Here is an 11,202-nt window from a genome sequence, read left to right on the forward strand (position 1 = left end):
GTGAGTGAGATGGGAGGGGTGAGGGGGTGAGGAGTGAGGGGAGGCTGCCCTGGGGAATACTGTCTCCCACTCCTCGGCTGTGGAGCCACCTACTGGGAGGTGTCAATTTTAAGTCTCCTCCCTCTCCTCCCCACCAGGGCTGGCATACTGCCGACACCTGTCCACTGTCAGGACCCACCTGTCAGCCTTGGTACATCATAATATCATCCCACCTGACCGGCCTCAGGGAGCTTCAGGAGGGCTCACCAAGGATGTGTGGAGCAAATACCAGAAAGATAAGAAGGTTTGGGAAGGGTTCTGGGTGGTGGGGGGCAGGGAGGAGACACAAAGGGTTAGTGGGTAGTGCCCAGGAGGTGAGGGTAAGAGAACAGCTTGCTTGGAGGCAAGCTGCCCAGTCTGGGAAGAATGGCCAAGATAGAATGGGGAGACTGAAGCATGAAAAGTAATCCCAAATCACTTGACCATCAACTGGCCTTGGACAATAATGATAGAATAGAGAGAGCCTCCTCCATCTCTAGCCCAGTAGACCTCTGAAGTAGGCACTCTATTTTTAGCCCCATTCTACAGTTTAGGAAACCAAGGCACACAGATAAATTGTCCACAAACATAACTAGGACATGCAGGAACCAGGCTTTGAATGCCAGTCTTCTGAGAAGTCCAGTGGTCTGGCTGTGCCACCTTTCCTAGGAGACATGGCCTTAACTCTGATCCCAGTTCTGCCACTCACTCTCTGTGTGACCTTAGACAAGTTGTTTCTTTCCCCCTGGCCTGTAGTTTCTTCTTCTGCCAAATAATAGGATTTGATGAGATGATCCAAGGGCCTTTCCACTTCTCAGATCTGTTAAAAGAGCTTTTGGCTCCAGTAGTTAGGCCTTAGCTGTGCAGATGCTGGAACCTCCTGGGCCTGGGTGGGTGAGGTGTGTGTTGCCTTGCCCTGCCCACTCATCAGGTAGGTGGAACTTGCTGGCTGGGTTCCATCCCAAAGGAGAAATCTGAGGTTCAGTGGAGTCTCTTTCTTTCCCCCTCATCCTCTCTCCTCTCCATTCCTCTCCCAACCTCTTCTTTCTTCCCCTCCTCTCCCCTTTTCTCTCCTCTTCTACTCTCTCCTCCTCTATTCTCTCCTCCCTCCCCTTTCTTCTCCTTTTCTTTCTTTGCGTTCCCCCTCATATTCCTCCCTTCTTTCTCTTCTCTCCTTTTTTTCTCTTCTCCTTTCCTTTTCCTCTTCCCTCCCTTCCTCTCCCTTCCCTGACACTCAGAACTACAAGGAGCTGGAGCTTCTGAGGAGAGTGTACTATGGGGGTGTGGAACATGAGATCCGAAAGGATGTCTGGCCCTTCCTGCTTGGACACTACAAGTTTGGCATGAGCAAGAAGGAGATGGAACAGGTGAAAAAATATGGCTTCCAGGGCAATGAGGCAGGAAAGGATCCCCAATCAGGCAAGGTTTGGGGGTCCCAGTTTTCCAGATGATGTCAGCCTCCCAGAAATGGTGGCTTCAGAACCAACTCTGTCAAAGTAAAAGAAATGGAGGACTAGGGCTCAACCCCAGGGCTGCTTCCATCTGGGTGACCTTGGTGCTAGTCCCTCAACCAGCTTGAAACCTTTAGTCTATGCTGAGGCTGCTCCAGTCCTACCTTTTTCCTAGACTCTCAGACCTGGGGAGTTGATCATCCTGGGGCGGGGGGTAGGGTTGGGTATGGACCTGGTACCCAGGTGAGTGGGAACAGCTGATTCCAGGGAAAGGGGCTTTGTGCCAACTCCTCATCACAACACTGGGAATTCCCCAAGTCCAGGTGGATGAAGCTGTAGCATCCCGATACCAGCGGGTACTGGCAGAGTGGAAGGCCTGTGAGGTGGTGGTCCGGCAGCGGGAGCGGGAAGCTCATCCAGCCACACTCACCAAGTTCTCCTCGGGCAGCAGCATTGACAGCCATGTCCAGCGCCTCATCCACAGAGACTCCACCATCAGCAATGATGTGAGTCCTGGGAGTGGCGGGAAAGAGGTGACTGGGGCCAGGGAGCTGGAGGATGGGGAGGATTGAGCCAGGGGCTTGATGGGGGCTTGTGCCAACTCTGTACTTCTGGAAGAGGCCTAGCTTCCCATTTCTGGTCTTTAGATCCTGATAATGATAAGGATGATCAGGCAATTATTTTATGCATTCGTTATATGCCAAGCACTGAGCTAAGTGCCTTAGATGTAAAGACAAGAAAGCAAGACCTTCACTACCCTCAAGGAGCTTATATTCTCATGGGGAAAGACAACACATAAAGGAGCTAGAAGCTGTGGGAGGGTACCTGGGAGTTGGAATAGTTTGGAAATGTCCAGGAAATTACTTAGAGATCTGGCTGTGGTCAACAGGAGGTAACAGCTCACTTATCAAACTTTTTTTTTTTAATATTTTAAATATGTTCCCCAATTACATGTAAAAACAATTCTTAATGTTCACTTTTTGAAATTTTGAGTCTTTAAGTCTTTCCAGTTTTTCTGAAGCCCTCCTGTTCATCATTTCTTGTAGCACAATAGTCTTCCATCACAATCACATACCCCAGCTTGTTCAGCCATTCCCCAATTGATGGGCATTCCTTCAGTTCTCAATTTTTTGCCACTATAAATATTTGAGTACATACAGATCTTTTTCCTTTTTAAAAAAAATTCTTTGGGTTGCATACTTAGTGGTGGTATTGCTGAGACAAAAAGTGCGCACAATTTTATTATCCTTTTAGCACTGTTCCAAATTGTTCTCCAGAATGGTTGGATCAGTTCACAACTCCACCAACAGTACATTAGTGTTGTGGTTTTCCCACCTCCCTTCCAACATCTATAATTTTCCTTTTCTGTCATATTAGCTAATCTGATAGGTATGAAGTGGTACCACAATGTTGTTTTAATTTGCATTTCTTCAGTCAATAGTGATTTAGAACATTTTTCTCATATGACTATAGATAGCTTTGATTTCTTCTTCTATGGCTTGTGTTCTTATAAATTTTACTCAGTTCTCTAAACATTTAAGAATTGAAACTTTTATCAGAGAAACTTGCTGTTCCCATTTATGATTACTGTGTATTTCCCTGCATACCTTTTTCCTCCTGTTTATCTTTCTCCCTCCTCAAAATTGTTTTGCTTCTGACCACTGCCTCCCCCGACCTGCCCAGCCTTCTATCATCCCCACCCTTTTTCTTATCCTCTTCCCCTTCTATTTCCCTGTAGGGTAAGATAGATTTTTATACCCAGCTGAGTGTGTATGTTATTCACTCTTTGAGCCAATTCTGATGAGTGGAAGGTTTGAACATTGCCTACGACTCCCCTATCTTCCCCTTCACTGTAAAAGCTCTTCCATGCATCTTTTATGTGAAATGATTTAACCTTCTACCTCTCTCTTCCCCTTTCTCCCAGTCCATCCCTCTTTCTTGCCCCATAATTTTATTTTTTAAAGAAATCATCCCACCAGCTGTGAGCTGATCCAGCCATTCTGGAAAGCAATTTGGAACTATGCCCAAAGGGCTACAAATATGTGCATACCCTCTGACCCAGCAATATCGCTTCTGGGACTCTGTCCCAAAGAGATCATAAAAATGGGAAAGAGTCCCACATGTACAAAAATATTTATAGCAGCTCTCTTTGTGGTGGCCAAAAACTGGAAATCAAGGGGATGCCCATCAATTGGGGAATGGCTGAACAAGTTGTGGTATATGAATGTAATGGAATACTATTGTGCTATGAGAAACACTGAGCAGGAAGACTTCAGAGAAGCCTGGAAAGAGTTACATGAACTGATGCTGAATGAAAGAAGCAGAACCAAGAGAACTTTGTACACAGCAATAACCACAGTGTGCGAGGAATTTTTCTGATGGACTTATTTTTTCATTGCAATGCATGAACTTAAAAAATTTCCATTGGACTCTTGAGGCAAAACTCCTTCCACATCCAGAGAAAAAATTATGGAATTGGATTGCAGATAGAAACAGACCATTTTCTTTTGTATTATGTTTTGTTTTGTTTTATGGTTTCTCCCATTCATTTTAATTCTTCTATGCAACATGTATTTAATAGGAATGTACATGTAGAACCTATATAAGATTGTACACTGTCTCAGGGAGGGAGTGAGGAGGAAGGAGGGAATCAGGGGGAGGGAGGGGAAAAATATCTAAGATATATAGAAATGATTGTCGAACACCAAAAACAAATAAAATAATTTAATTTAAAAAAAAAAAGAAATCATCCAACCATAGTCAATTTACACTCATGCCCTCTGCCTATGTAGAAGAAATCTTTCTAACTGCTCTAATACTGTTAAAGCTCATAGGAATTACAAGTATCATCTTTGCATTTAGAAATGTAAACAGTTTAATCTTATTGAATCCTTTCTGATTTCTCTTTCCTGTTTACCTTTTTCTACTTCTCTTGAGTCTTATATTTGAATGTCAAATTTTCTATTCTGCCCTGGTCTTTTCATCAAGAATGCTTGAAAATCCTCTATTTCATTAGATAACTGGCTTTTCCCTGAAGGATTTTACAGTTGTCCCTTCCACATCATGAGGGTTAGGGGTGCAGCACCTACTCAATCTGGAAAATCCGCATAGATTTTTTTCGCTCTCCCTTTGCACCAAAGAAGAAGTCCAAATTTTTTCTTTTTCGTTTATGGGGTGTTTACAGTACTGTATTGTAAAATTTGGGTTAAATATTTAGTTATAGGCTCTGTGTTGCCTGTAGTCCTTTGCATGTTATCTATGGTTTCTGCAAAACTCCCAAAGAATTCCCATTTAATTTTTTATGGAATACATAGAAACCATGATGAGGAAAGTAATGATGTAGAAGGGATTACTGTACTCAGTTTTGCTGGGTAGGTGATTCTAGATTGTAATCCTAGTTCCTTTGCCCTTTGGAATATCATTTTCCATAGCCTCTGATGCTTTAATGTAGAAGCTGTTAAATCCTATGTAATCCTTACTATGGCTCCATGATATTTGAATGTTTCTTTCTGGCTGCTTGTAATATTTTCTTCTTGACCTGAGAACTCTGAAATTTAGCTATAATATTCCTGGGAGTTTTCATTTTGGGATCTCTTTCAAGAGATGTTTGGGAGATTCTTTCTATTCATTTCTATTACCCTCTGGTTTTAGGATATTAGGACAGTTTTTCTTGACAGTTTCTTGAAACATGCTATCTAGGTTCTTTTTTCAATCATAGCCTTCTAATAATTATCTCTCCTGGATCTTATTTTCTGGGTTAGTTGTTTATCCAATGAGAAAGTTCACATTTTCTCCTACTTTTTCATTCTTTTGATTTTTGTTTGTTTGTTTCTTGATATCTCATGGAGTTAGCTTCCATTAGATTCCACTTGCCCAATTCTAATTTTAAGGAATTATTTTCTTCAGTGAATCTTTGTACCTCCTTTTCCATTTGGTCAATTCTACTTTTTTAAGAAGTTGCTTTCTTCAGTGAATTTTTGTACATTTTTCCATTTCTTTTTTTCTTTACAAAGTTATTGACACTTTTTCATGATTTTCTTGCACCATTCTCATTTCCCCCCAATTTTTCCTCTACCTCTTTTATTCTGTTTTTAAAATACTTTTTGAGCTCTTCCAGGAATTCTTTTGAGACCTGAGACCAATTCACATTTGTCTTTACGGCTTTGGATGTAACTGTTTTGTCTTTGTTGTCTTTTTCTGAATTTGAATTTTGATCTTCCCTGTCACCATAATGATTTTCTACAGTCAGGTTCTTTTTTTGTTGTTGCTTGCTCATTTTGCCCCCACCTATTTTTTTTTTTTACTTTTAACTTTATGTTAAAGTTTGACTCTGCTCCATACCACTGTCCCAAATTCCAAGGCCCTGTAAGTTTTCAGTTCTTCCAAGGTGGCATGATCTAAGGAGAGGTGTGGTCACTGCTCTTTTGGCCTGTATTCTGGTCTGTGAGTGACTACAAGCATTCTCTTCCACAGTTCCATAGTTCCCTGAAATTGTGACCATGGTCCCCACTCCTGTGAGCCCCAAGCTCTAGTGTGCTGGTGCTCTTTCTTGCCCTAAGACTGCAATCCAGAACCACATATGGGCAATCCAACAGAGTCCATCTGCAGTGCTAGCAAAGGGTCCCTTGTAATCTCCTTCTGATGACTTGTCCAGCCCCCTTACTGTCTGTGGGCTGAGAACTCCAGAAGCTGCTGTTGCTGATTCTGTTGCCCCCATGGCCTGCTGCTGACTTACCTGGAGGTTGCCTCTATTAGATTGCATTTTATTCTCACTCCAATGACACAGATCTTTCTTCCTAACATTCTGAGTTGTCTTGGGCTAGAAAATTGTTTTACCCCATCCTTGGGTTAATATTGCTGCTCCAGAATTCATTTTGAGGTGTTACTTTAAAGTTGTTTGGAGGGGAATTTGGGAGAACTCAGTAGACTGTTTGCTTTTATTCCACCATCATGGCTCCATCCTCTTCACTTATCAGAACTTCTGATTTTTCTTCAGGAAATTCTTTGTTAATCTCTTCAGAGGTTATACCTGATGGTATTATAGTATGGAGGGAGTGTTGGACTTAGTTCAAATCCTTTCTAAGACACTCTCTAGCTCTGTGACCCTGTGCAAGTCACTTAGCCACTATATCAGCATGAGTTCTTTTATCTGTAAAGTGAGGATAACCTCCCTCCCAGGGTTATGAGGATTGAATGGAATCATGTATGAAAAGAACTTTAGAAATGTGTGCTTTTGAGTGATATATTGGAGATCTAAACCAAAGTGCTTTGAGAAGTTTGAGGAGGGATTATCATTAAGGAAGGCTTCCTGGAAGAGGGGACATTTGGGCTAGGTTTTGAATGATGGGTAAGAGTTTGACAAGCAAAGAGACGAAGGAAGCACATGCCCAACATAGGAAGCAGCCTGAGCAGAGATCATGGTGAGGAGACAGAGGAGTCTCAGTGTGACCATTTAGAGAGGAGAGTAACATGAGAAAAGGCTGAAAAGTGAAGGTGCTTCCAGCTAGTGGAGGGCTTCGAATGCCAAAGCAAAGACATACACATTTTGTTTTAAAGGCCTTAGGAATGCGTGGAAGCTCTTTGAAGCCAAGGAGTAACTTGGCCAGACCTATGCAGGAGGCAGCTTACTAGCAATGATTCTGGAGGCTGAGTGAGAGGAGGGATAATGGGGGTGGGGAGATCTCTCAGGAAGCTCTTTGAACAGTGTGGGCAGGTGCTAATAAGGGACTGTATCAGAGTGGTCACCATGGGGACAGAGAGAAAGGGACAGATGCTTGTGATAGTGCAGGAGCAACAGAGTGTTATCAAATAACTATGGGAAAAGTAAGAGAAACCAAAGCCAAAATACACAGAGCTTCAAAGATATCAAGTGTGAGTAAGGCATAAGTGAAGGAAAGTCCTAGAAAATTAGTCAACAAGTACTGATTAAGGCAGTCATGGTGCTAAGTGCTGAGGATAGAGAGACAAAAGTGAAACAGTCCCTGCCCTCAAGGAGGCTATAATCTAAAGGGACAAACAAGAAAGAAAGGAAGGAAGGAAGATAAAGGGAGGGAGAGGAGAGAGGAAGAATGAAAGAAGGAAAGAAGGGAGGAAAGAGGAAGAGAAGGAAGGAAGAAGGAGAAAGGAGAAGAAGAAGAAGAAAGAAAGGTAGAAAGGAAAGAAGGAAGGTTTATGCAGCACCTAGTAAGTGTCAAGCACTGTGCTAAGTAAACCATTTATAATTACTATCTTATTTGAGATAATAGGACTACTACATATGAGGAGATAGTACATATATGTATATAACTACATATATAATATACAATTACCTTGTATTTGCTCTTTGTAAGTGTATATTTTAAATAATAAAGCTCAGCTCAAGTAACACAGCCTAGATGAAACCTTTCTGGATTCCTCAGTTAGCAGTTAGTGCCTATATGTGTGTACTATATATGTCCATGTATGTACCTGTTTCTATTTCTTGACTTTTAACTTTGTTGAAATTAAATATATACACACATGTACATATGTGTACAAATACATATATGTATACTATATATAGTATAACTATATAGTTAGTATACATAAACATACAAGTAAATATAAGATAATTTTTAAAAATATTTTTGTGGAGCAGGCACTAATTAGCAGCTGAAGAAATCTGCCTCATCTAGGCAGCATCCCCTGAACCTGACTTTGAAGAGAGACAGAGATTCTAAGAGACAGACGTGATGAGGGTTGGCATTTCAGGCATGTGGGGGTGTACAAAGGTACAGAGGTAGGAGATGAAGTGTTTTGTGTGAGCAAAAATAAAAGCTCTTTAAAAACTCTCTTTCCACTGTATTTTGGCTGTTAAAAAGTCCTAACTAAAGGGGAAAGGACCCTGCAGGCTTGATGGCTTTGGGCTTGGATGCAGCTCTTGGGAAGGCAGGGTCTTTCTGACTCCTTCAGCCAGCTAGGCAGGATGTCTCACTCGTTAAATGAGGTAGCAGTTATGCCATGAAACAGTAGGTTTGAACTCTGGCTTTGTAGATATCATCTTGAATAAGTCACTTATCTTGGCCTCAGTTTCTTTGCTTGCAATATGAAGGGCTTGATCTGGATAATTTCTAAGCTCCTCTCCAGCTTTGAGGCTCTCTCTGTCCCTTTTCATAAAGTAAGGGAAACTTGAGTTCAAATCTGGCCTTGGACCCTTACTAGCTGTGTGACCCTGGACATGTCACTTAACTACTATCTGGCTCAATTTGCTCAGTTGTAAAATGGGGACCATAATGGTGCCTACCTCCCAGGGTTGTTACAAGGAACAAATTAGATATTATTTTTAAAGTGATCAACCTAGTACCTTGCATATAATAGGTACTTAATAAATGCATTTTGGAACGTATTGAATCTCCAATTTGTAAATGAGGCTTCAGTGACTGAATTTAATCTAAAATAATAAACTGGAATCATAATCTGGTTTGAAATCCTGCCTCTGACTCCTTAGATAGGTCTCTTTACCTCCTGGAGCCTCAATTTTCTCATCTGTAAAATGAGAATTAAATAACACCTGGGCTCCTTTCCAGCTCTCACATGACATGCTCTGATACTTTGGTGTAATCAGACACCGTGATGTAGAAATACATTGTATCTTCCTGTAGCTTCCCTGGCCTCATCCTTTCTCCCATCTATTCCTCACTTGAGCAACGGTTACAAATTAACCACTTCTATCTATACACAATAGATGTCTTTAGTAACCACTTCAGCAGGCTTTCTGGTCCTTCCAGACCTGCTTCTTAAAAGGCTCATGCCCTTTTTCTTCTGAATTATGAAAACATAGTTGTGCTCAAAAACATCGAAAGTGGTTTTATTTAAATCCATTTAAACAATCTTATTCACATAGTAGTACACAGGCAAAGTGTTGGTCACTGATCAATTTTGATCAGATCAGTCAGTCAAAAAATGTTTATTTATTTAAATTTTTTTATTATTTTATTTAAATATCTACTATGTGCCAGGCATTGTGCTAAGCTCTGGGGATACAAATATAAACAAGAAAGACAAATTCCTGATTTCATGGAGTTTACAGTCTGATGGAAGAAGACAATACACAAAAGGAAACTGATGAGGTCAATGAGAATACTGACAGACGACCACTCTTCAGAACAACTGAGTATTTATTTTTAGTATTTCATTTTCTCCCCCAATTACATATTAAAGCAATTGTTTTAACATTTGGATTTTTTTTTAAGGTGTGCGTTCCAATTCTATCCCTCCTTTCCCCTCCCCCTTCCTTGAGACAATAAACAACCCAGTGTAGGTTATACATGTAAAATATTTCTTTATTAGTCATTTTGTACAAGAAGACTCAAAGGAAAGAAAGGAAAGAAGCAAGCAGCAAGGAAGGAAGGAAGGAAGATAACATGGCTCAGTCTGTATTCAGACGATAGCAATTTTTTCTCTGGAGGTGGATAATATGTTTCTTTATGAGTCCTTTGGGATTGTCTTGGATCATTGCATTGCTGAAAATAGCAAAGTTCTTCGTCATACGATATTGCTGTTACTGTGTACAATGTTCTTCTGGTTCTTTGCATCAGTTTCATGTAAGTCTTTCCAGGTTTTTCTGAAATCATCCTGCTATCCTTTCTTACAGTACCGTAATATTCCATCACAATCATATACCACAGCTTGTTTAGCCATTCCCCAATTGATGGGCATCCCTTCAATTTCCAATTCTTACCCACCACAAAAAGAATTGTTATTAATATTTTATACATACAGGTCCTTCCCTACCCCCTCCTTTTTGAGGTCTTTGGGATATAGACTTAGCAGTGGTATTGCTGAATCTAAGGGTATGCACAGTTTTATAGCTCTTTGGGCATAGTTCCAAATCATTCTGTAGAATGGTTGGGTCCGGCTCAGTATTTATTAAGGGCACATAAATTAATTCTGACTCTGGATCATGTGTCACTAATGGTGACTCTCATCTTTGATTTCATCAGTTTAATAACAGAGGATGCCTTTATAAAAATGATTTTTTAAATTTATATCATTCCTTTTTTAAAAAAAAAATTGAGTTCCACATTCTCTTTCTGCCTCCAGGTCTTCCCCAGCCCATTGAGAAAGCACGTAATATGTTATCAATTATACATGTGAAATCATGCAAAACATATTTCCATAATCAGAATGTCGACCCAAAAGTAAGAAAAATAAAGAATAAAAATAGGCTTCAATTTGCACTTAGGGTTTGTCAGTTCTTTCTTTGGAGGTGGATAGCATTTTTTGGTGCTGGATCACTATTTTGATCCTAGTAGCTAAGTTTTTCATGGTTGATCTTACAATATTGTTCCTCCCATACACAAGGATCCCTGGTTCTGCCCACTTTCATATTTCATGAGTTCATATGTTTTCTGAAATGATCCCCCTCATTATTTTTTATAGCACAATAGTATTCCATCACATTCATATACCATCACTTGTTCAGCCATTCCCTGATTGATGGGCATCCCCTCAATTTCCAATTCTTTTTTCTTTGTATTTTTTTTATTAATTTATTTGTTTTTAGTTTTCAAGCAATCACTTCCATATGTTTTAAATTTTCTCCCCCTCCTTCCCTACTCCCTCCTCAAAATGGCATGCAGTCTTATATGGGTATTACACATACATTCTTATTAAACACGTTTTCACATTAGTCATGTTGCATAGAAGAATTAAAATGAATGGGAGAAATCATGATAAAAACCAAAACACAACATAACAAAAGAGAAAAGAATCT

General features: G+C 40.4%; 1 protein-coding gene across 2 annotated transcripts in view; it reads left to right on the plus strand.

Moving 5' to 3' along the window:
- SGSM2 (small G protein signaling modulator 2) overlaps nt 1–11,202 on the plus strand; it is a 73,524-nt gene that overhangs the window by 52,524 nt on the left and 9,798 nt on the right. For both annotated transcript variants that reach the window (XM_072639974.1, XM_072639975.1), the window contains 3 exons: nt 138–283; nt 1,257–1,385; nt 1,793–1,975. In XM_072639974.1, coding sequence (XP_072496075.1) covers nt 138–283; nt 1,257–1,385; nt 1,793–1,975 — 458 coding nt within the window. The remainder of the gene's footprint in view (nt 1–137; nt 284–1,256; nt 1,386–1,792; nt 1,976–11,202) is intronic.

The sequence above is a fragment of the Notamacropus eugenii genome, chromosome 2 (genome assembly GCF_028372415.1).
Source record: "Notamacropus eugenii isolate mMacEug1 chromosome 2, mMacEug1.pri_v2, whole genome shotgun sequence".
Classification (NCBI taxonomy): Eukaryota; Metazoa; Chordata; class Mammalia; order Diprotodontia; family Macropodidae; genus Notamacropus; species Notamacropus eugenii.